At 34.9% G+C, this 25,147-nt stretch overlaps 2 protein-coding genes across 5 annotated transcripts; one reads left to right on the top strand and one right to left on the bottom strand.

The window, feature by feature from the left end:
- Nucleotides 1-1,544: 1,544 nt before the first annotated feature.
- On the top strand, nt 1,545-8,766 carry cdca7b (cell division cycle associated 7b). 2 transcript variants are annotated; one of them, XM_052583246.1, is made up of 10 exons: nt 1,545-1,692; nt 2,198-2,272; nt 3,127-3,246; nt 3,515-3,904; nt 4,806-4,868; nt 4,982-5,152; nt 5,774-5,917; nt 5,989-6,138; nt 7,427-7,563; nt 8,417-8,766. In XM_052583246.1, the coding sequence occupies exons 1-10, from the start codon at nt 1,666-1,668 to the stop codon at nt 8,436-8,438; spliced, it is 1,299 nt and encodes a 432-aa protein (XP_052439206.1). In that variant the 5' UTR covers nt 1,545-1,665; the 3' UTR covers nt 8,439-8,766. The 2 variants fall into 2 exon arrangements, with proteins under 2 accessions (XP_052439206.1, XP_052439205.1); XM_052583245.1 differs by lacking the exon at nt 1,545-1,692 and adding an exon at nt 1,710-1,763.
- Nucleotides 8,767-12,204: 3,438 nt separating this feature from the next.
- On the bottom strand, nt 12,205-23,308 carry LOC127979124 (transcription factor Sp4). 3 transcript variants are annotated; one of them, XM_052584309.1, is made up of 7 exons: nt 22,758-23,308; nt 22,378-22,463; nt 20,163-20,769; nt 18,444-19,202; nt 16,415-16,604; nt 15,435-15,634; nt 12,205-15,074 (listed from the first exon to the last, which is right to left on the bottom strand). In XM_052584309.1, the coding sequence occupies exons 1-7, from the start codon at nt 22,762-22,764 to the stop codon at nt 14,824-14,826; spliced, it is 2,100 nt and encodes a 699-aa protein (XP_052440269.1). In that variant the 5' UTR covers nt 22,765-23,308; the 3' UTR covers nt 12,205-14,823. The 3 variants fall into 3 exon arrangements, with proteins under 3 accessions (XP_052440269.1, XP_052440270.1, XP_052440271.1); XM_052584310.1 differs by lacking the exon at nt 22,758-23,308 and adding an exon at nt 22,575-22,705; XM_052584311.1 differs by lacking the exon at nt 22,758-23,308 and adding an exon at nt 22,622-22,643.
- Between the last annotated feature and the right edge of the window lie 1,839 nt (nt 23,309-25,147).

Genomic DNA, 25,147 nt, shown 5'->3' with positions numbered 1-25,147 from the left:
TAAACAAAATTAAATTAAAAAATAATAATAAATAAATAACTAAAATAACAAATGTAGCTAACAATACAGTATATTATAGTAGTAGCAGTAAATACTTAGCAAAAATGTAATAATTAAATTTCAAAATAATAGGTTTTAAAATATTGTTTTTTATTTAATTTTGGGGGATCTTTATACATTAAAATATATAGCTGCCTATAAAAAATAAAAAAAAACTTTCCCTTGCACAAGGATGATGATATTTCTGGTTAAACTACCTTGGCATCAGATGTAAACAACCTATACCTGCAACATGTGTTTGGACTATACTAGCAAATATTCCTTCTAAGCAAAAATAATAAATGCATTTTTGGGCTTGTTATAAATCTAGTGAGCTTTCCCAATATAGCATTGTGTGTGTTCTCAAAACTTAGGGGATAGCTCACCCAAAAGTACAAATCTGTCATCATTTATACTCACCCTCAAGTTGTTCAAACCCTGTATGAGTTTCTATCTTCTGTTAAACACAGAAGAAGATGTTTTATGGTCATCCATAATATTTCTTCCATACTATAGAAGTCAGTGGGGACCATCAAGTGGACCACTGACATTTTATGAAATATCTTCTTTTGTGTTCAACAGACGAAAGAAATGAATAAAAGTTTGTACAAGATGAGGGTGGGTAAATGTTCATTTTTGTGTGAACTATCCCTTTAGACAGAATGTTTGGGCATCATTGGGAGTGATACTATTATAATAGCCTAGTGTGTACTGTATGGCAGCACTATGGCATTTTTTTATATATATAATAAGTGTCCCTTGAGCACAAAAGCAGTCTTAAGTAGCAAATGTATATATGTAGCAATAGCCAACAATACATTGCATGGTTCAAAATTATAGATTTTTCTTTTATGTCAAAAATCATTAAGGATATAGTAAAGATCATGTTCCATAAATATATTTTGTACATTTCCTACTGTAAATATATACAAATGTAACTTTTGATTAGTAATAAGCATTGCTAAGAACTTCATTTGGACAACTTTATAGATGATTTTCTCAGTATTTTGAGTTTTCTGCACCCTCAGACTCCAGATTTGAAAATAGTTGCATCTCAGCTAAATATTATAACCCTTATGACTTTTTGTTATGCTCCAGGGCCACATATACTCGGTCAAACTATTTTTCTGTCTGTGTGGAGCGATGTTATAGTTGTTATGAGGATTAATATCACCAACAAGCCTCTAAAGTTCTATTTAACTGCGTTTATAAATGCAGTACACGCTTTATAGCTGCATGTGCATGCATTGAGTGAATGGTGTGTCCGCGTGAGGCATTTCCCGCGAAACAGCAGAGCGCCGCATTCTGGACTGTTCCATTCAAACAGCAGGCGCGATCGCGGGGGGATCATGTAGACTTTAATTTCACATCAACCTTAAGGGGGAGACTGTTGTCTTGTATAATCTATCATCTGTTTATCATGTTTATATATAATAGGTATTATGTCAATAAAAATGAATTCAAAGTGAGCTGATGAGCTCTTTAGTGACGGATCGGTCATGTAATCACCCCTCCGTTTTCTCACAGCCTCCTGTGCGCTCGTGTTGTTTTTTAAACCTTTCATTCATTAAAGAGTTGTAATCGCACACAGAGAAGCACCAAACAATCACTTTAATTCTTAAAACGATGAAAACACGCAGAGCATCCTTGAAGGTAAGAGCGATAAGAAGTGTTTTCCGTTAAAAATGTCCTTTAAGACAAACAGCGACGGTTTCGAGAGTCGAGTAAGCGCGTGCACACACTTATCAATGATCGTCGGTTTAAAACTAGATTAAATTCATATTTAATGAGGCACAGAAGATGATCAGCAGAAAATGTAATAAAGTCTGCAGTGTTAATGATAATGCATCTTAAAAACACTTTTACTTGCGTTTTTTTCTTTAGATATTCAGATCTTTGATTTGCATTTATGGATATCTTTTGATGTCTGCACCGAGTTAATAAGCAAATTTGTTGTTTATATAGGGCATTATAATATTATTACAAAAAATGTCATATTTTTTGTGCAATGCATATTATTATTAAAGTTTACAGTAGTAGTAGTAGTAGTAATTAATGCATATTTTTTTCTTGTTTTTATAGTATAATTAATAGTGTATATATATAATAAATAATTGTAATTATTTAATATTTTCTATAATAAACCTCTTGTGTTCAGGCAAAGCAGCTGGAAGTAGCAGATGTATCAGAGGACAGCAGAGACAGCATCCAATCAAAGGGATCCTGGAAGCCTGTTAGTATCATCTGCAGTTACAAATTATTGCAAATTATTCCTGATGACTGGTTATTAATATTTGGAACCAATTTGCCATACAATATTAACTTTAATGTGTGCATATTTTTCCCTAAAGATATGTAAACATAAAGTGTGCTGTTGTATGTCAAAAACAGTATAGTTTTAAACCGTAATAGTTTTTATTACCATTTCAGATTTTATTGTGTTTATATATATATATATATCTTTTTTTTTAATTATAATTTAGTTTTATAAAAAAAATTAATGCATTTTTAACTTTTTTTTTAATGCATTAACGTTTTTCATTTAAACATCAAATTAACTTTTTTCACTTAATTTTTTTATTTTTTTAAGTCTATACAGTATTATTTACTTATTAGTTTTAATTATTTCAGTGCTTCAACTTAAATTTAAAGTAAAAAAAACAAACATTTAAAGCATGCATTTATTTATGTATGTACACACACAAAATGATATATATATTACTTTGTAATATAAATCCATGTTACTTGAAATAAAATCAATATTAGCTAGAAAAAGAAGTTCATAAGCACTTTTGAAGTTTGAAGTGGTTTTAGTTAACTTTGATAACTCTGATCTATGGAGTTGTCCTTTGACCCTGAGGTTTTATGGGATGAGTGATTTAGGGATTTAGAGAGTTTATGTTTTTTAGCTGTGGTTGACAGCCTGGATTTCTCTCCAGATCTTCATCTGTTGTGAGGAAACCAGAGACTGTCATGTGTTCAGAAGAGTTGCTTTACTACTTAAAGCAATGCTTTTAAGCCTCGTCTGATTGAGAATCCTGGAGTAATAATAATAATAGTAATGTTTATTCACTCTGTCTGTGTCAGGACGTTTGCTTCAGGTCCAAACACATGACGGATGAGCTGGCGCAGGCCTTCATGGACACCGAGAGCGAGAGCGAGTTCGAGGGATTCTCTGCAGAAGAGTGTGACTGGAGAAAACCAGTGGTAAATATGACCAAAAATACCACGTACAGTTATGATGAATCCAGTCTGGGAATATCTGCTCAGTTTGGGTTAAAGGAACAGTTCGCCCAAATGTGCTGAAGATGTCCTCACTCTCAGACCGTCCAGATGAGTTTGTGTCTTCATCAGATTTAGAAAAGTGTAGCATTGCATCAGTGTCTCATCAATGGATGAGACACTAATATAAATTTTGGCTGAACTATTATTATTGCTATATATATATGTCTATCTCAAATGTGACTGTCAACAGCAGAGCGAGGGCACTGATAACGACAGCGACGACAACGGCTTTTATTCTGACGGAGAGGAGCCGGCGTCTAAAAAGAGGCGCAGCTCTGGACTGTGTGTCGCATTCAAGTTTCCCACCAAGAGAGGCCCCGCCCCTAAACGGAACACTGCCAAAAAAGGCAAGAAAGAGGCCCCGCCCCCAGCCCCGCCCATCAGCAGGAAGCCTGCAGGAGGAAACAGGAAGCGGCGTGAACCAGAGCAGTCAAAAGAGTCTACATTATATGAGCGTATACGAGCAGAGAGCCAATCAAAGCCCTCTGATCAGGTGACCGGTGTGGAGAGTCTACTGACCGACCAAGAGATGCAGATACTGAGCAAAAGAGCCAAGAACATCCAAGAAAATAAAGCTATGGTAGTATTCGATTTCTTTATTACTATTTTTATCATGTTTTTCTTTTTATAAAATATAATTCAAAACAGCATTTTTCATATATATTTATAACTAATAATTATAGCAATTCTTGTTTTTACTTTTTTTTTTTTTCATTTTGTTTTAAAATAATGTTTATAATACTTTTAAATAAAATGCAATTTAAAACATTTTTCACATATTTGTAAATCATAATAATACTTTTACTTTAATTTAGTTTAAAAATTTTACATTTTATGAATTCATTTAGTTTTAAAATAATATTTATAATTATAAAAAAAAATATATAACTAAAAACAGCATTTTTTTTCATATGTATTTGTAAATGTATTTGTATACATTTTTACTTAAATTTTGTTTTACAATATGTATATAAAAAATTATATATATATATATATATATATATATATATATATATTTGTGTAATATTAAATATAACACAGTGCAAAACAGCATTGCATATGTATTTATAACTAATATTTTTTCTTTTGTTATAAAGTTTTTCTAATAAAATACAATACAAAAGATAATTTCATATTTGTAAAAAAGTTTTAACTTTAAAAATTATATCTGTTTATACATTTTAATAGCATTAATTTTTAGTTGCATTAAAAATGCATTAGTTTTTAATAATATATATTTTTTTACTTTTTAAATGGTTTTAAAGTAGTATTTCTAATATTAAAAAAAATATATAAATTAAAACGGTCTTCATTTGCATTGTTATATTTAATATTATATTGTTAATTATTATTAATTTATAGCAGTATTGTCATGTATTTGAAACATTAACTTTACTGATGCAAATTCAGTTTATTTTTAACCCACTTTTACATTATATCTTGGATGCTTACGTAAACTTAAAAAAACTCTTTTCTTGCAGCTTGCAAAACTGTTTGCAGACTTGAGTTCTCTGCCTGAGCTTCCTGCTAAGACGACACCGACGGTGAGATCCCACAATCCCTTGCACCACTCATCTACACAGAACATGCCTGAGATCCCTCTGTTTTCTCTTCACATCTGTACTTCATATTGATGGTCTTTCTGTGCCCTGAACAGAAGAAGAAGAAGCCGTCCGCCCCGAAACGACGGTTTTCAGAGGTTCAGGTCGAGAGGCGAAACCCGGGTCGCAAGGCCAGACCCCCGGAGCATTTTGGGATCGAGGTGGAGGAGAAACCAGCTCCTCTGAAGAGAGAGAGTGCACAGATGGACATCAAGCGCCTGATGGAGGCAAGAAAACTGAACACAATCCATCTGGAGTCAACTGAATCAAAAACATCCGTATATTATATTACTGAAATATAATTTATGTATTTATCTATTTTTTTTATTCAGTAATTATTTTAATAATATATATATTTATATACTTTAAAATAATTTATGTATATATTATGAAAAACTGAAACTAAATTGAAATAATTGAGATATATATATTTATTTATTTTATTTTATTTATTTTTTTTATTTTTTTTTAAATAATGAATAAAAAAAATTAGTAAACTGAAATGAAAAAACTAAATGGATATTAAAAAAATTAGTTAAAAAATGTATTAATCAAATAAAATATAATTATTAGATTAAAAGAAAACTAAAATAAAAATTCCAAATAAGTTAAAGGACTATTTTTTTGTGTGCATTATTCTTTCCTGAATCAAAAAAAAGGAACCTAATAAAAAAATTAAACTAATTAACTGAAATAAAAAAAAAAATAATCCGATATATTAAAAAAAAACAACTAAACTAAACTAATAAATAAATGTTATGATTAAAAGATGTATATTTTTGGTGCTTGATGAATCCTGAAGGTCAGAGGTCAGAGGTGAAGTGTGTGTGTGATGTGGTTTTCTGCAGGTCAGGGAGGATCTGGGCGACGCTCGGCCGAAGCAGAGGAAGCGTCGCTCTCGTGACTCCATACGGATGCCGGAGGACATCACAGAAGAAGAGCTGGAGAACGTGGCCGATCGCGCCAAAGACAAGATCCTGGATAAAGAGAACGTGAGTGTGAGGAGCGCAGTGTGTGCCGAGTTTGATCCAGAGCTGCACTAATGCTTCATCACTGATCCCAGGGCAGCACGTGTCACCAGTGCCGGCAGAAGACCCTCGACACCAAGACTGAGTGCAGGGGGCTCTACTGCGGCGGGGTCAAAGGTCAGTTCTGCGGCCCCTGCCTACGCAACCGCTACGGAGAAGACGTCCGCGCCGCGCTGCTGGACCCTGTGAGTCACCGCACACTACACACTATCAGAACGGTTTACACACAGATGAGACGAACTTTAACCCTTTAACTGTCACCCCATCCCCAATACGGGACGCCTACGGTTACTTCACCTATATTACAATCAAATCTAATCTAATCTGGACAAACTTTATATCCCAGCCAAATATTGTCCGATCATAACAAACCATACATCAACGGAAAGATGATTGATTTAAATATATTGACTGATATGACTGGGTTTGTGGTCCAGGGTCACATATAATAAAATAAATATACAAAAACTTGCACAAAAATAAGAAAGCTTGCTTTGGAAACTAACTCAAATTAAGATGAAGTTGAAGTACTAAAATAAGAAAAAAAAAAATATTAGAATCATTTAAAAAAAATCAAAGACCAATAAAAAAATTTAAAAAATAAAAAACTTTCAACTGATAAATTAAAATAAAGCTAAATAGACCAAAATATTAGATGGAAAACTTTAATGATTAAAATGAAAAATATTGCAATGGAAAGAAATTAAACCGAAATGGAAATAGTAAATTAGAAGAAGTAAAAATTAGAAATGGCTGCTGTAGCGACTAAATGAAATAAGTTAAAGTAAAACTGAATTTAAAATAAAGTTAAAAAAAATATTAAAAAGAACAAATTAAAAAAAATTACTGACAAATCTTGATTATTACATTTAAAAAATATTTTTTTTTAATATTAAATATTAGATTAGAAATGATTGAAATAAAATGACATTTAAAAATGAATAAACGTAGCTATTTCTACTAATAAATTAAATAAAATATAAATGTTTTTCTCATTTTCATTTTAGTTGAAAACTGAAATAACAAAAATATTGCATTTAAATCTTATAAAGCTGATTCAAAGTATAAATATTATAAGTTAAACAAACTCTTAAACTTGATTAAATTTCAAGCAACACGCAGAAGTCTGTGCCATGATTTATACACACACATTCTCTTTATGAAATGTATAATGCTAGTTAATATTAATATCTGTGTCTCTCTCTCTGTGTGTGTGTGTGTGTGTCTCTCTCTCTCTCTCTCTCTCTCTCTGTGTGTGTGTGTGTGTGTGTCTCTCTGTGTGTGTGTGTCTCTCTCTCTGTGTGTGTGTGTGTCTCTCTCTCGCTCTCTCTGTGTGTGTGTGTGTGTGTGTCTCTCTGTGTGTGTGTCTCTCTCTCTGTGTGTGTGTGTGTGTCTCTCTCTCTCTCTCTCTGTGTGTGTTTGTGTGTGTGTCTGTGTGTGTGTGTGTGTGTGTGCGTGTGTGTGTGTGTGCAGTCGTGGGAGTGTCCCATCTGTCGAGGAGTGTGTAACTGCAGTCTGTGTCGTAAGCGTGATGGACGCTGTGCGACCGGGGCTCTCACCAGACTCGCCAAGTTCTACGGACACGATAACGTCCGAGAATATCTGGAGAGGTAACTTACTACTTCTCATTTTTTTTTTTTTTTTCATTAACAAACAGGTGATTTTTTTTTTGTTGTTGTTGTTTTTTTTTATAAAGTCTCTTCATCTTCATCATGCAGTTTGTATCTGAAGTCTTTTTTTTTTTTTTTTTTTACATATTTAAACAGGGTTTCACAAACATGTTACATGCTCAAAATATATTCTAGTATTGTCTAAAATAGTTCTAAAATTAAGTTAATTTCAATAATTTAACAACACTGTTTAGTACTTATTTATACATGTATTCAAATATTTTACATTTTATTGTAATAAATTAGCTTTTCATCAACTCACTACCCTCCCTCATAATAAATATTTATGTAGATAATCTAAATTTTTCTAAATATTTTTTTCTGACGTAACTTGCTTAATCAACTCACAAACCACCTTTTTCTTATTTATATTTACATTTTTGTAGATATTTTTAATTGAACTAATTAAATTTATTCATTTTATTTCTGATGTAATTAATTATTAGCTTTTCATCAACTTCAACATAAATATTTTATACATTTTAGATAACTCTGAACTTTTTTTTGTTTTTTTTGTTTTTTTTTTTTTTTTTACCTTTATCAACTTGAAAACCATTCTTAATTAATATTTATTCTTTTTTTTTCTAATGTAATTATCATTAGATTTTAGTCACAAACTGCCTGTTGGTCCTCAAGTCTGGTTTATGTTTTCATATTAACTCTTGTACATTTCGCCACATAGTTATTTTTAATTCTTGTCTAATTACACCAAGTGCTGTGTTTCTCCAGACAGGAGTTTAATGTGTGTGTGTGTGTGTGTGTGTGTGTGTGTGTGTGTGTGTGTGTGTGTCAGTCTGCAGAAGGACGTGGAGTGAAGTCGATCATCAGATGAACCTGATGGGAATCAGACTGACTTTTTAAAGCTAAGCAAGAAAACACTGAGAGTTTCCAGCAGTGTTGAGCGATGATATGCAAACCAGTCCCTACTTTTATACTTCAAGATACTGTACTGTTTTTACTGATTTAGTTTTAATGAATCCGACTGTTCTCCTGCTACTTAAAGCCAGAGATATCTTGAGATCCTGTAACAGATGTGTCTGATCACACAGCCTTTCTCTCATTTGCACAATGTGTGTTTTTCTCTCTGAAAACGTTTTATTGGAATTTTGCTTGAATAAAGGTCCTTTTATTTCACATTTTAAATGCTGTTATTTGTTTTTGTTTTATCATATGATAAAGATTGAATTAGTTTAACATTAGTTTATTAAGAGTGTGTGTGTGTGTGAACAGAGATGGTTAAAAATCATGTAAATCATATCAAAATACAGGATATATATTATATATATTAGTGAATATCATTGAACAAACTGATGCGAAATGAATCAAATGTGGGTCATTATATTTAAGGGCGTAGGTTTGATTTGGTCTTCTAGTGGGGACATATATTTACTGTCTTTTAAACCTCTCTTTTCTTTATTAATAGCTGATCTAGATAAGTACTGTGTGTTCTCTTAATTTTACATTTATTACTATTCTGTTGAGCTGAAACATCCCTTACGAAAATTCACCATGGTTTTACTCGAAAGAAAATTATTACTAGTTAAACTGTGGTAATAGGCCTACAATAAACGTGGTTACTACTTGTTTTACTATAGTAAAACCGTGGTTAATTTTCTTAAGTAATCTGTATGTGCTTACACATTCTTTCTTTCTTCGTACTGCCTTGTTTGATGTTTTCTACCATTCAATAAATAAAAGATTCGCGATACGCTCCTAAATTCCAATCTGAATCAAATGATTCATGCTCCGAAGCTCGGAACTTAATCAAATGATTCGTGAACCCACTCCGAGTCCGAAGTTCCAATCTGAATCATATGAATCGTGGTCCGAATCTCCGTTTTGAATCAAATGATCCGCGAACCCACTCCGAATTTCCAATCTCAATCAAATGATTCACGCGCCGATCAGAATCAAATTATTTACGTATCGAAGCTCCGAAATGAATTAATGATTCACGATCTGCACTCCGAAGCTCCAAACTGAATTAATAAATTCACGCTCCGAAGTTCAAATCTGAATCATATGATTGGCTCTCCGAAGCTTCAAACTGAATCAATTAATTTGCGATCTGAAGTCCTGAGTTCAGATCTCAATTAACGTTTGATTCGAAACATTAAATTTGCAAAATGACTTGCGAACATTTTCCAAAGACCCAATGTAAATCGAATTATTTGCGATAAGGGATTAGAAGTTCCGATCGAAATTAAATTTTCGCGACACGTGATCCCTTTGGAGCGCATCGAAACAGTGAATCATTTTGTGACACAACTGATTCAGGTTCTCAAAAAAACCTTGGTTTCACCCGTCACTTTACTCTACAAAATGATTTCAAGATGCTAAAATTCGAAAATGAATGGCTCTTTTGATCTGGTTTTTGCAGATGAATCACTCGAACCTGAATGATCAAAGTTACGAGTTTGAATCAAGTGGAGCGGTTCCTGCGTAAATGATTCAATTGAATCGGTCGCCTGTTCCTGCGCTTTTCGCGTCTTCTTCAGCCTTGTTTATACGACACTGTCAGCACTATAACGTGCTAGTTGTACGGCATTAACTGAAATAAGCGAAAAAGTATGATGTTTACAAATATTACATCAATATTTAAAAGTTTTAAAAGTTAAAATCCAACACATATATATGAACATAGGTGAGATCCGGTTTACTGCTAACTAGTGAATCACTCCTTTAATATAACGAGATGCAGCTTAAAATTACATGTTAGATGGAAAAATTCTGCATTATGATAAAGTTTGTAGCTTAATTCACTATATTTGAAATAGTTTGAGTTGGTGATTGTTCAACGGGAAAACAGTTAAAGGCATTCAGTCATCTCATACCATAAGTCAATGTGTATACATTGTAATACATATTTAGGACATTTTTGTGATTGTATTAAGTCTATATAGAGTGAAAGTCAATGTGAAAGTTCTGTGTGAACATCTCGGGTTGGTATGACCTATTTCCCAGAATCTATGAATCTCGTTATCTGTTTATTCTACAAAATGAAATATGAACATCAAACTGGTGAGACATGTCAAATGAACATACTTTCTGTGAAGAGACCGGTGCTGTGTTACTGTCTGCATGCAGATCGAGCGAGCGTGAGACACACACACAGCAGCTGTTAAAGTGCATAAAGCATCCCTTTGGGTGTGCACTGCAGGTACAGAGCTGTCAATCAAACAGAGAAAAGAACAAAAGCTGAACCATCTCCACCTCCACACACCATCATCCCTCGCTCCTGTCCTCCATCACACACTCAGAGATGAACAACTTCTGCAGTTTGTTCCTGGATGACAGCAGTGCTTGGTCACATGACATGTCAAGCATTTTTGAATATACTACTTTGTAATAGCGGTTTGCACGGATTTACAATCCAAAGTATGATCACTAGTATCACACTCAGGCCATCTCAGAGGAGTTTGTGTCTTCATCAGATTTGGAGAAACGTAGCATTGCATTACTTGCTCAGCAATGGATGCTCTGCAGTGAATGGGTGCCATCAGAATGAGAGAAACATCACAATAATCCACACCTCTCTAGTCCATCACTTAATGATTTGAGAAGTGAAACGCTGAACCAAATCCATCAAGACACTTTTAACTTTGCTTCCAGCTAAATACGAGACCATAATCCCAAATAACGCTTCCTCCAATGAAAAATTATATAACAGCCAATTCCAGTCCTTGATTATGATTGGCTGAGCCACATTCTAAACCAAATAATCTATACGTACACTTAATCTATCAGTAATACTGTGTCTCATTTAACAGGGAACTTTCTCTCAAAGTTATGAACATTAATAGAAACAGTAATAGAATGTTAACTAGTTTGTTATTTAGAATTTTTGGAAAACTTAACTGGTGTTTAATGTTTTTAAAACATTAGCTGAAAACCACGACTTCTATATCATTCAAAGAATGTTCTTTACAGAAATCTTTTAGTTGGATACTCGCTTAACATTTAAAAAATTTTACTATTTGTTTCAGAATGTTCAGAATGTAACATGAAAAATATGTTTTCTGCAAAATTCTAAAATAGAATTTTCCTATGCCATTCAAAATTACCATTAAAAACATTTAAAAGGTTTTTATAACTGAATGTAAACATTAGCAATATATTCTAAGAATATATGTATATATATATATATATATATATATATATATATATATATATATTTACATTTAAAAATGATGGATTTGTTTCAGTTTTGTCTTCTCCAGATGTTAACAGATGAACTGGAGTGGTTTGGATTACTTATGGTGTTTTTATCAGCTGTTTGGATTCTCATTCTGACGGCACCCATTCACTGCAGAGCATCCATTGATGAGACACTGATGCAATGCTACATTTCTCCAAATCTGATGATGAAACAAACTCATCTAACATCTTGGATTAGTGAATTATCAGCAAATTTTCATTTTTGAGTCAACAACCCCTTTAAGCAGTATTTGAAATTGTTAACTAATTTACATAAGTAATGACAAATGGAACGTTACAGTAAAGTGTCGTTTTATACTAAAGCTCACACTGTATATAAAAGGCAGCACAGACTGGAATAAAGAATAGGACAGAGACATGAAATCTTTGAGACAGAATTACTCACTTTAATTTTTAAGTGTTATGCAGGCAAAGCCCCTCCCCCCTTTTTTAACCCATTACCATAACACGTTTGTACAAAGTTATTTTAAAAATATCAATAAACTGCAGCCTTTCAGGCTAACATGGCCAAAAACCCATTATCAAATGCCATGAGGACAAAGGAACATCTTAGAAAAATGATTTACAAATGAGGTGCCACTAGAAAATCTTAAAGAAAATCGCTCGCCACAGAAAATATTACCAAAGAAACATCTAGGCTATTTATAATTGTTTGGTATCAACCATTTCTTCTTAAACTTTTTTTTTTTTTAAACACGTCATGGTCAGATAAATTAAAAGCCATGGTTTTACTCCTAAAAGGACCACGTTTAGAAATAACAGATCGTTACTAAATAGAGCGGAAATGAACCATGCAGCACGTCATCTCTGCATTAACAGCGCACAATACACATTAGCAAATACTAGTAATAATAGAAGGATAAATAATAAATTAGACACGCGCACACAGGCTCCAAATGAAAACAAACCAAATGAAAATCACGAATAAGAACGCCACGCCACAGATTTCTCAACATCAAACTCATTGAAGTGGCTTCAGGGTGTGTTTCTCGCCCCGCCGTGACCCGGAGGGAGCGTTTGGAGGGAGTCGTTGGGTCAAATTTCTTTGGAGAGCGCAAGAAAGTCAACGGGCGACACATCGACGCGGGTCGGGGATCTTCAAGAGGGCTGGAGCGGATCTTCACTCGCTCCCACAGTGTTCACCATCATATATAAAAAGCTAAATGCAGTCGCCTGCACACGAATATTTCTGAAAACACAGTCGAAGCCCCACGTCCCCCTGCCCAGCCGTAACGTAGTTGTACTGCAGTGTTTGTTAAGGCATCAAAGTACAGTTTATATGACTTGAGATCAGAGAGAACTTCTATAGGTGTTTTTCTTAAACCTATTTTACCCCTCGGTAATGTAAACATGGTTAAAGATTGTCTTTATAGTATTGCTTTCGTTCAACATACTGTAGCATGTCTCGGAAAGCTAGATTGTTTTCTTTCTCGTTTATTTTATTTTTTCTCTAAAGTAATCGTAACTGGAATGCATTATTTGTAAATCTAATGTGCTTTTCGTTAAATAGCCCGTCTCTATAATCTCGTTTCTCCTACATAAAAGTTTGACTGTTGTATCGTCGATTATATTATTATATATGCCTGGCTGTGATTGGCTGACGCTTCGTGACATGGTCCAATCACAGACGACGACGCTTTCTAGCTTGTGCTGCGACTCTAATCGTGTATTAAAGATCTGTTACGTTTTCATCTTTCTAGCCTGATCGTACGTAAAACCACAGACCATCGCGTGAAGCTCCGAGAGTCTTATCCCCGACTGCATGTTCAATCCGAAAACTACGAACCTGTTTCCGCCACAGAATAATTTTTTTAATGAATTGCGAATTTTTTCAGACTGTCTTTCCTCGCAATTTAAAGTTTACAACACAATGCAGATCTTTTTCGCAATTGTACATTTTATCTCACAATTTTGATATTTTTCTCGCAAGCTTATATCACAATTTAAACTATTTTTCTCGCAATTCCAAGATTTCATCTCACATTACAGATATAAAAAATATTATTGCGAAAAATCTCATAATTGTGAGATATAAACTCTCGATAAAGATTCTCAAAATCTGAACTGCGAGATAAAAAGTCGCAAATTACTTTTTTTATTTTTAATTCCATGGTGGAATTAAAAAAAAATGAGAATACAACAATACAAACTCAGTATTTAAAGTAAAAAAAGTGAGAATTGCGGTATATATATAAATCAGAATTCAAAGAATGAAAGTCACAAATTGTGAGAAAAAAAGTCTCAATCCTGCAAAAAATATATTTTTATTTAATGACAGAAAAAAAAAACAATTGCGAAAAGTAAACTTGGAATTCAAAGCAAAAAGTCAGAATTGCAAAATATAAACTCAGAATTAAAAAAAAAAGATTCTGAATTGTGAGATATAAACTAATAATTAAAAGAAAAAAGTCAGAATTGTGATAAAAAAGAAAATTGTGAGATAAACAGAATTGTGAGGAAAAAGTAAAAACTGCGAAATATAAACTCAGAACTATAAGAAAAGTAAGAATTGTATATAAATTTAGAATTCCAAGGAAAAGTCAGAATTCAAAAACAAAAACAGAATTATGAGGAAAAAAAAGTCAGAATCATGAGATTAGAAAATCATAATTACCTTTTTTCTTTTTTTTTTGTATCTTGTGGCGGAAACGACTTTGAAAACACATATATATTATTTTTGTGCATAGCATCATCTTTAGGAGCATCTGGGAACTTCGGTTCTTCTTGTGCTACTCGTAACAAACCGAACGCGATCGTTCAACCGGTCCCTTAACAACTCATACGATTCCATATTTCCATTAGATTATATTCTTTACCATAATATTTGATAGTATTAAATCTCCATATGAAAAATCGAGTGCGCTCAAACAGCTGTCCATCGTCGATAGAAAAAAAAGAATGAAGAACATAAACAAATCAACCTAGAAACAAACCGACAAACAATATCGTGGTGCTTTCAGCCGATCGTTTTTGGCGGGAAAACTACTCAAACTCCTCCTCTAAATTGTTTGAAGTGGTGGGCGTGGCCGGGTTTGAATCCTGCGAGAGCGTGGCCACAGTGACGATCCTCGGCGAGCTCAGCGCCTCGTCCACCTCCTCCTCCATCTCATCTGTGGTGATGATGGTAAGTGCCGCTCCACCTTTCTTGTTCTGGTGAGTCTTGATGTGCTTTGACAGGTGGTCGCTCCGCATGAACCTCTTGGAGCACTCTGGACACTCGAACCTCTTCTCACCTGCACACGACAGACGAAATCAATCACTTGTTCAGATATTAAGAACTGAGACTTGTTATAGCACTTGTGTATCATTGCTCTTTTGTTGATTTTGATTGCTTCTGTTGTCCTCATTTTGATGAAAGCGTCTGCTAAATGACTGCATGTAAACGTAATTAATGCTGATATAACAGTAGAGGTGGAGATAAAAAAAAATCGTTATAACGTAGTATCGCGATATTTTCTGCGGCAATACGGTATCGATACACGACACCAAATATCAATCTTTTATTAACCACTATTTGTCTGTGCTGTATTTCTTGAGCTGCGAGGATGTTGGTTTTATTCCTCCCGTGCATATTTTCGTCATGTTGTGCGCACCTGTATGCGTCCTGCGATGCCGCTGAAGCTCGTCGCTCCTGGTGAAGCGTTTCCCGCAGAAGATCCAGTTGCAGACGAACGGTCTCTCTCCCGTGTGCCAGCGCAGGTGAGCTCTCAGGTGAGACGTTTTACCGTAAACCTTCCCACAGCCCTCCATGTGACACACGTGCTGCTTCTTCTTTGACGGGTCGCTGTTATTTCTGTCAGAATACAGAGAAATTATGCTTAAAATGTTGCTTTAGCTGGTCGAAACTCTAACCCCATAAAGAGACTTCCAACATGTGTAATTCATATATATATATATTCTGTGAGTGGTTCTTTAATGGAAGTGTGTTTTCCTCAGAGATGTATTTATATTGTATTGAGTTTATATTCTCAAAACAATAAAAAAAAAAAAACAAAGTCAAAATTGTCAGAAACTCAGAATTCTAAGAAAAAGATTTTAAAAAATTTGACTGTCAAAATAATTTTTACTTAAAATTGTGACTTTTTCCTCAGAATTCGGAGTTTATTTCTTACCATTTAGATTTTATTTTTCTCAAAATTCTGAAAACAACTGAGAAACTTCGAATTCTAAGAAAAAAAGTTCAAATTGACTCATAATTTTTACTTACAAGTTTATATATCGTCAATATTTTTCTTTGAATTCTAAACTTATTCATTACAATTTGGACTTTTTCTTAGAATTTCGAGGATAAATATTGCAATTCAGTTTTCGTTTTTCTATTACGGAATAGAAAAAGTAATTATGGCTTTTTATCTTGCAAAACTTAAATTCTTCTTTGCATGACATAAACTTTAAGAAGAAAAGTCCAAATGGTGAGACATAAACCAACAATTGCTTGAAACTGTGAGATAAAAATGCCTTTTTCCCCATTGCGTAAACAAGCTTCCATACCGCAAAAAAAAAAAATACAATAAAAAGCCTGAGAGTCCCCTGGTTGAATCTGTTTGGGCTGGTTTAGTGCTGTGGGACGTACCTCCCCTCTCCATCCCTGCAGTTGGGGCAGGAGCAGGCCACCCTGCGCAGCCTCTTTCCGGGCTGACCCTCCGTCTCTGATGGGCTCTGGACCTGCCCCATCTGCTCTGGACTCGTGCTGCTGATGTTCCCCACGGTCACCGTCACCGGGGCGGACTGAACTTTGACCCCCTCTTGACCCTGCTGCTGACCTGTGGGATTTCACAAACAGCACAGCTGATTAAATCACTCGGTGAACGGCTGATTGAGAGAACTGCTCAAACGTTTTCAGAAAGGCAATGTGTCATTAATGCTCTGAACCAAACAAATGTTAGTGAGTCCCTGAGCTTCCAGTTGAAATCTGTTGAAACAGCCCTTATTTTCCATCAGAAAGCAACTGTGGATCCAGACACGCAAAGTCCAATAACAGTGAGTGAAATCTGACACCTTACCAAGCATTTGGAAACAGCATTCAGACTGACTCATAAAATATAAATGCCTTAATTTGCCGTTTCACTTCATGAGTAATAAAGAGAGTATGGAAAAACACACAGTAACATTTCATGCTACTGTTCCATCACTAGTGTCTCAGAAAACTGTCATTTTCAAATGAAACATCAAAGAGTTTTACATTTCAGATATTTGTGATTGCAAACACTGTGATAATTATTGCAAAACTTATTAATAACTTCTGCCAGATCAAACTTCTTCTCAAAGACTAAGGGAAAAAATTATATTATAATTTTTCAGATTAAATGGTGCCTAAATTTAGAACTGTTAAAATGTTATGATTTATAATATTATTTTCTTGACAATTAAGCACATTTCCAACACCACCATTTCGATTATTGTAATAAAGAAAAAAAAAAAATAGTGTTATTTTAGTATCACTGAGATACTATTAGTTTTTATTATTCAGCATTAATTTTCATTTTTATTTTTGATACTTTTAGTAGTTTAGTAGAACTTTTATTTTTTAAAGTGTACTTTTTATTAGTTTTTTTTTTTTAAATATGTCTAGATAATTAAAAACAAAATATTAAAGTTAAATTTAACTAAAAGTAAGATTTTCTCTTTTCATTTTTATTTTAGCTAGTTTGAGTAATTTTTTTTGTTTTTGTCTTCACTTTTTTATGTCTATGTAATTTTAAATAATTTTTATTTCTGTTTTAGTTATTTTAGCTAAGAAACTAAATGAAAGTAAGAAATGTTGCTCAAATAAAGTTGAATGTTTTTTTATATATTTTATTTTATTTCAGTTAAAAGTTTAATTCAATAACTTGATATTTCTAAATAAATAAATAAATAAAATACATTGCATACTAATCTTATTTAATTATTGTTGAGATACTACACTAGCTTTTATTAATATTTTTAATTTGTTTTTATTTTTATACTTTCATACTTGCTGTTTTCATTAGAATTTTAGTTAGTTTTTGTAATTTTGTTTGTTTTTATTATTTGAGCTTTTTTTTTTATTTTAAATATGCCTGAAAAAGATTTACTCAATTTATTTAAGTTTTGGTTTTAGTTATTTTTGTACATTAAATTATACTAATATAAATTGAGAAATGTTGCATTGGCAACTAAATGTAAAACATTTTTTTAATATTTTATTTTATTTCAGTTAAAACACAATTTTATAAGCAACAAAGGTTTTTTTATGGTTTAAGTTTTCACTTTAAATAAACCTGCCTCATAGTCATTACTGTAATGGTAATGATTAACGATGCTTTATCAGGCATTAAATGCAAAATTAAATGAAAATGACATCCAAAATTTTCTGAATCAATGTAAAGTAACACTGTACTGTGTACTCGCTCATTACATACATTTTCTACATTTTGAAAAAAAAAAAAAAAAGTTTTGTATCGCAGCTTTAAAATTAATCAGTTTTCTCCAACATTTCAAATTGAAGTATGATGTGCAACACAAACACCTCTGTTGAAATCTCTGAAAAAGTAGTTTGGGGTTTCACGCCCCTTTAACACTGATCATGTGTCTCAATACGGAGTTCAACAGGTGTCACATGACAGGTGGGAGGGGCTTACCTTGCACGCCGGTGATGGTGAGCGGGACGCCTTGCACCTGGACTCCAGCCGCCCCCAAACCTGCGATGTTCACCGTCTGCACCCCGGTCCCAGAGGACAGCTGGGCGGCGCTGAGCGTGATGGGCGACCCGCCGAGCGTCAGCGGGGCGATCTGTGTGAACGTCGCCCCACTCGAGCTGGAAGCCACAGGCGCGAGCGTCAGCTGCTGGGGCACGCCCGCATTCTGCACCTGCACCGTCTGCCAGCTGATCTGACCCGACGGGGTGAGCGTGGGCGTCCGGATCAGAACCTGTGTGGGGTTCTGGAAGGCCTGCAGCTGGAGGTTCTGCTGCATCGGTTGCAAAGTCTGTATGGAGCCCTGGACCACCTGCTGTTGGGGCGACTGGATCTGGATCTGCTGGAGGACCGGGTGCCCTACGATTTGGAACTGCTGGATTTGTCCGGGCTGCTCGGATGCAGATTGGAGGCCGTTGGATTGGGTGAGATTCTGGGCATCCGACTCGCCCGCTTGACTGTCTTTCTGGCTTTCGGCTCCGGTAGATAATGTCGTAGCATCTGCTGTCGCGTCGCTGGCCGTCCCGCACGCGGACTCCGCTGTGCTCGCTTGGTTTCCATTTGAAATGCTTCCGTCGCCTGATTGGATGAGCTGAACTGAAGCTCCGCCCCCTGTTGCTGCTGCAACATTGTTGATAACCGGCAACGCCAGAGTCATGCCGCCGAGGTTAATAGGTAGCGTCGTCACCATTGGAGCTTGCGTACCTTGAATAGTAGTAGTATATTTTTATTTAATGCCATGTCAGCATCTTAAGCTATTTTCATGGCAATAACAATAAAAATGTAACAAGTATAAAGCCCCGTTCACACCAAAAATGACAACTATAAAGAGAACTATAATAGAGATGTCGATACTATGGTACCAAGTCGGTATAAACATCTTAAAATCCTGTTTTTGTTTTTTTCTGTAGCATGAGTACCGATGGTACATGGTACAGGTTTTATGACTAAAATCTGGAATCGACTGAATCGTGGATTTCATTAAAAAAATCTTAATCTGTGTTCAGAAGATGAACGAAGATCTTACAGGTTTGGAACGACATGAGGGTGAGAAATCAATGACTTTTTGGGTGAACCAAGCCTTTAATATCGAAAACGATTTTTAGTGCTATACCTTTATCGTTATTTTTATAATTATTAACCTCGGTGTGAATGGGCCTTTACAAATACAATAAAAACCAGCATACAAACAAACACAAGTTATATTATACAAAATTTTAACACTGATATATGTGACCCTGGAGCACAAAACAAGTGATTAGTGTCAATTACTCGAAATTTTAGATCTAAAAGCTGAATAAACAAGCTTTCCGTTGATGTGTGGTTATTCAGACAATATTTAGCTGATATACAACTATTAAAAAAAAAATCTGTGCAAAAAATATTGAGAAAATCATTTTTAAAGTTTTCCAAATGAAGTTGGTAGCAATGCATGTTACTAATAAAAAATGAAGTTTTGATATATTTACGGTAGGAAATTGACAAAATATCTTCATGGAATATGATCTTTACGTAATATCCTAATGATTTTTGGCATAAAAGAAAAATCTATAATTTTGACCCTTACAATGTTTTGTTGGCTATTGCTACAAATATCCCCCAGAGACTTAAGACTGCTTTTGTGCCCCAGAGACATATATAATAAAAATTGCAAAATTTGCGTACCTTGAATAGTTTGCAGCTGCAAAGGAAACGACGGTCTGATTTGAAGCGGGATCGTTTGGTTTTGCGCGACGATGCCGGTTGATCCCGCCCTTTGGGGCGTGGCCAGAATGGCTTGGTTGTTCCCGGCGGGAATGAGCTGGATCTGTTCGGGCTGGACGCTTAAGGCCGTGGGGTTACTAGGGCTTATTTGGATCTGCTGTCCGTCGGCCGTCTGAAGGTGCGGGATGACTTGATACTGAATCCCACCGGACGAGTTCGGCAGATTCTGCACCTGGATGATCTGAAACTGCTGCTGCTGCTGTGAGCCAGGTGCGTTACTCGAACCCGCCGCTTTGACCTTTCGCCCCGCGGCGCTCTCGTTGGCCACCTGCTGCTGAACGCTGTCCTTGGTTGCGGTGGCAGGGGAAGTGGCGATGATCTGCCAGCCGTTTCCTGTTAGCTGTGCAGGAATCAGCTCGAGCTGCTGCGTGGGGTTCTGGAGCTGAAGCAGACCTTGGTTGGGGTCGATTATTATCTGCTGCTGGGTGGCCGTCTGACCCTCGCCCCCAACACCGCCTATTTTACTGCACGTCGCTGCCAGCAATGCGAGAGGAGACGGCTGTGCATCCTACACACACACACACACACACACACACACACACACACACACACGGAGAGAGATATGTCAGTGTCAGCAGATGTGGGCGGGCTCACAGGAAGAGCAAGTGGGCGTGTGAACCACAGTCTCTCCATTTCACGATCAAGGCCTTTCAGAGACAAACTCTTCAAGAAAAAATAACTCATTCTATTAAACTAATTCTTAAATATTACACACACACACAAACATTTAAAGTACAGTGGGTTGCAGAAGTCTGAACTCACTAGTGATAAGGCTTCTGAAATGTTTACTATTGCAAATAATATTTCTAAAAATATTTATATAATTAATTTATATTACATAATCTACATTATTTATATTGGATTATTTTTTATATTTATGTTTATATTTAAAATTACATATATGTGTGTAATAAAATGTACAAAAACAGGAAAATATTATTAAAATTATTAAATTAATTAATTCATTTATTTTGCTTTAAAGACCACAACACTGGAGCTGACATTCTTTGTTGCCACAAAATTTGAGTGTATATATATATATATATATATATATATATATATATATATATATATATATATATATACATATATATATATATATATTAACATTTACAAATAAAATTTAAGTTTACATGAATTTAAGATATATTTTGCTCATATTATTATAATGTTTTTTTATATGACATTACACAGTAGTTGTGTTTCTGACTTGACCACAACATGATTATTGTTCTCTTTGTTGTCACAAAAATGATGTGTATTATATTTTATTTAAATGTTAAATATATTTCAGTGAAAATGTACTAGAATTGTAATATATTACATAAAAATATATCTGTTTATTTATTGCTTTAATGACAGCAGCACTGGAGTTTTAATTAATAATTAATTGTTAATGAATTATTTATTTAATTAATTGTTTTGTTTATGTCAGCTCCAATTCTGCTGTCATTAAAGCAATATATATATATATATATATATATATATATATATATATATATATATAATGTATACTGACTACTTAAAATATTTAAGTAAAATATCAGAAAATATTCTTATTCATATTTTTATTATTCAGTTAATTTACATTTTTAATTGTGAGAGAATGTCTTTTTTATTTATTTATTCTTTTATTACTATTTATCTATTTTTAGTTTAATAGAGCTTCCATGAAGAAAACATGATTTTCATGAATAACTGTCACAAGTTTAGTTACATTTATTTGGTGACCAATAAAAAGATAAGATTCTTCAGTGTTGGTCTTATATTTGATGCCGTTATGTTTCTTTAGCTTACATTTTCAGTTTATTTCCAGCTTAAAACTAGATTTCAAAATCACAAAAATGCCATTTTATACTTTTGGACACCATTGCATGTTTGTGCAAAATAATTATAATGAAACGCTTGTTCAGGTTCTGAAATGCTTCAGATTAAAAGCATTACCTAACACAGTTCACAAATGTTTTATCACAGCGTGACAGGTTAAGACAGGAACAGTGTGAGTGTGTGTAACTGTTCACCGAAGCGCCCTGCAATAATCAGGAAGTGCTTCTGGTGCACAAACAAGTGGGCACTTAAGAGACACCATTCAAGTCAAACTTGACATCTGGGATACCTGCGATCCAGAACTTTTCCCTTTCGTCCCAACTTCACCTCCGCTGGCTTTCCCCCCATCTGTGGCCATGGCTTCTTTCTTTTGATCTGAAAAAAAATAATATAAAATTTGGAACTGAAAATGAAAGAAGTGCAATGCAATGCACTAGTAAAGCCAGACAAAAAGCTCAGGATTCCTCATGCAAAAATCTCCAGGACCTCTAAACACATCAATATCCCCCTAAACAAGCCTTCCTGTCCCTTACAGGCATTGCACAAGACCCGAAACTGATCAATGGGGACAAATAAACAGCAGATCCCTTATGAAAGATGGATAGATGGCACAGATGCACGCATGGAGAATGAAGGGGTGGAGACGCATAAGGAGGGGAGGGTACGTACCACTCATTCCGCATTAATGAAACCCGGAGAGGAGTTGTTTAAGAGAAAAAAGGCAGGCAGGCAGAAGGCAGGCAGCAGCCCAGCAGAAGGACGGCCTATTTTCTCCAGCGGCCGCAGACCGTGGCGCAGCTCTGACGCACGGACCCACCCCGTCAGGAAGGGCGGTGCCAATGCAAAAACACCCTTCAATAACGGAGCACAAAATGCTAAGAGTCTGAGAATCTCGCTTCGAACGGCGGCGGTCCCTCACGCGCTCAACGCGAGCCTATCTGCGCTGTTAGATCCGGAATTAAATAATATTCCTCCACGGATATAAGCGCAGGTCTGTCAGAGAGCTCCGTCTGCGCGAAGGCCCACCCACTTTCATTTAAATATCTTTGAATGCCAAACCGTCACTCGCGGGCCACTCCGTGTTTCTCACTCCCGGATGTCTTTATGTGCGGAATCCACTCACGACATTTCCCGATTTTCCAATTGTTCACTTTTTTGATGCACAATTGCATTTGAGGCACTCTAAAATTGCTGTGGCTTTTGTGGGCGGATGCTCCCCTCCCACATATTCAGATTGGATGGTGGGCGTGGTGACGTTTGGGGCTTGTAGTTCCGAAGCGAGGTGATCACGTTCGATTTTAAACGCAGCGGACTACAAGTCCCATGACGGCGGGAGTGACGTTGCGTAAGGGGTGTTATCACGTTCGGTTGCTCGGACCGAAGAAGGGCGGGCTTTTGTGGTTTGTGGGGGTTGGGCGAATGGAAACGGGTGGAGAATCACGCACCAGCGGCCCAGTTCTCCGAAACACACGCTCAACCCACTCACAAACACACGCCCTGAAGACTATCACGACTGTTAATCGAAACAAATTAACGCTTTGGAAGAATTACTGTACTAGGACTGCTGAGTCGTCGCGTCTCACGCGATGGCGAGTGTTTGGTCACTTCAGTCACACTCAAAAATGTGAATCATTACATAACAATGTCAAACCATGTGGCATTTATTTTGAATAAATACTTTAATATATACTTTTTTAATGGAAATATTGAAGAAAAAACAGTTGCCTTGCTATTTAAATACATTACAAACGTATAACACACACTTTCCTTTCTAAACAATGTGATTCTATAGTGAAACATAAATATAATAGATCCAAACTCCTCACGTTTCAGTGACAACTCGCCTTTTGGGATCAAAATCAGTCCCTTATGATGAGATCTGCTTTGAGTCAATGATAAAATGTGTTAATGAGGACTATGGGGTCTTATAAGGCTTCCCTAAGCTTTGTATAGTATTTTCTCTACTCTTTACTTCAAAAAGCTATGTCTAGAAGGGTAATATATTTGTATGTATTTGAGGTCTGAGATGTGGGAACGGTGGAGAGAGAGAGAGGGCTAACATATAGCATTTTATGGCAGCATTGCTGTCAGACAATATTGTCTAAGATAGCTTGCATTGCACTTCGTCTTTCATGGGACTTTGACCAAATATGTGGACCACAAAACCAGTCTTAAGTGTCAGTTTTTTTTTAAAATGAGATTCATGCATCATCTGAAAGCTGTATAAATCAGCTTTCCATTCATGTATGGTTTGGTAGGAGGACAATATTCGGCCGAGATACAACTATTTGAAAATCTGAAATCTGAGGGTCAGTTCAATTAAAGTATTAAATGTCTTATTCAAAGATCATATACAGTCCTCATCAATAGTTGCATTAAAACATATTTTAGGCTTAATATCAAGAAATGCACATTGTGCATAAGTAATACTCCAAATAAAGCTTAATTATAATTTTTATATCAGCGAGTCGGGCGATATGTCAGTAAATATGTTAACTGATACTAAGTGTGAACTAAAAGTATCTTAAATAAATAAATAAATAAATTTATTAGGGTGAACTTGTGGAAAACTGACTTCTAACGTTAACTGAAAATCAGCTGATTTAAGACATTGATCTTTATTTCAGTTTTTTTAATAAATACTGTATTCTGAATTAGTTTTTTAAGAATAAATGAAAGTTAATGAAAACTAAAAAAGTTAATGATCCTGCCTGACACTTTTTTTGGATTATACCTTTCTGAATTTATATTTATATATTTTATATACTGTAATGTATGTGCATTACCTTTTTAATCTGTTCATTATATTACATTTTTATTATTTATATTATGCTGTTTAAACATTACATTTTCAAAAAAAATTATTTTATTTAACTGACACCAGCTGACTGTACAACAGACTTTTAAACAAACTCAATAATGCAGTTTTAGAAATTATATCTTCTGTTTATTCTGTTAATATATTTTAATGTTTATTGAACCTCTGTGTCTTCTGTCATATTTCTGCTCTTTGCAAAACAACACATCTTAACTATGATAAAACAGCTATAAGACATCAT

Source organism: Carassius gibelio, chromosome B19 (assembly GCF_023724105.1).
Source record: "Carassius gibelio isolate Cgi1373 ecotype wild population from Czech Republic chromosome B19, carGib1.2-hapl.c, whole genome shotgun sequence".
Taxonomy (NCBI): domain Eukaryota; kingdom Metazoa; phylum Chordata; class Actinopteri; order Cypriniformes; family Cyprinidae; genus Carassius; species Carassius gibelio.
The sequence above is the reverse complement of the archived record's forward strand: the minus strand, read 5'-3'. Positions and strand labels throughout refer to the sequence as shown.

What these genes read in the sequence shown, in the direction of transcription:
- cdca7b (XM_052583245.1), top strand. Translation starts at nt 1,725, where the DNA reads ATGTCCTTTAAGACAAACAGCGACGGTTTCGAGAGTCGA. An exon ending in CTGCTAAGACGACACCGACG is followed by an intron (nt 4,869 to 4,981) that starts GTGAGATCCCAC and finishes TGCCCTGAACAG; the next exon opens with AAGAAGAAGAAGCCGTCCGC. An exon ending in AGATCCTGGATAAAGAGAAC is followed by an intron (nt 5,918 to 5,988) that starts GTGAGTGTGAGG and finishes CACTGATCCCAG; the next exon opens with GGCAGCACGTGTCACCAGTG.
- LOC127979124 (XM_052584309.1), bottom strand. An exon ending in CACCATCACCGGCGTGCAAG is followed by an intron (nt 16,605 to 18,443) that starts GTAAGCCCCTCC and finishes GAAATCCCACAG; the next exon opens with GTCAGCAGCAGGGTCAAGAG. An exon ending in GCATCGCAGGACGCATACAG is followed by an intron (nt 15,075 to 15,434) that starts GTGCGCACAACA and finishes TGTCGTGTGCAG; the next exon opens with GTGAGAAGAGGTTCGAGTGT.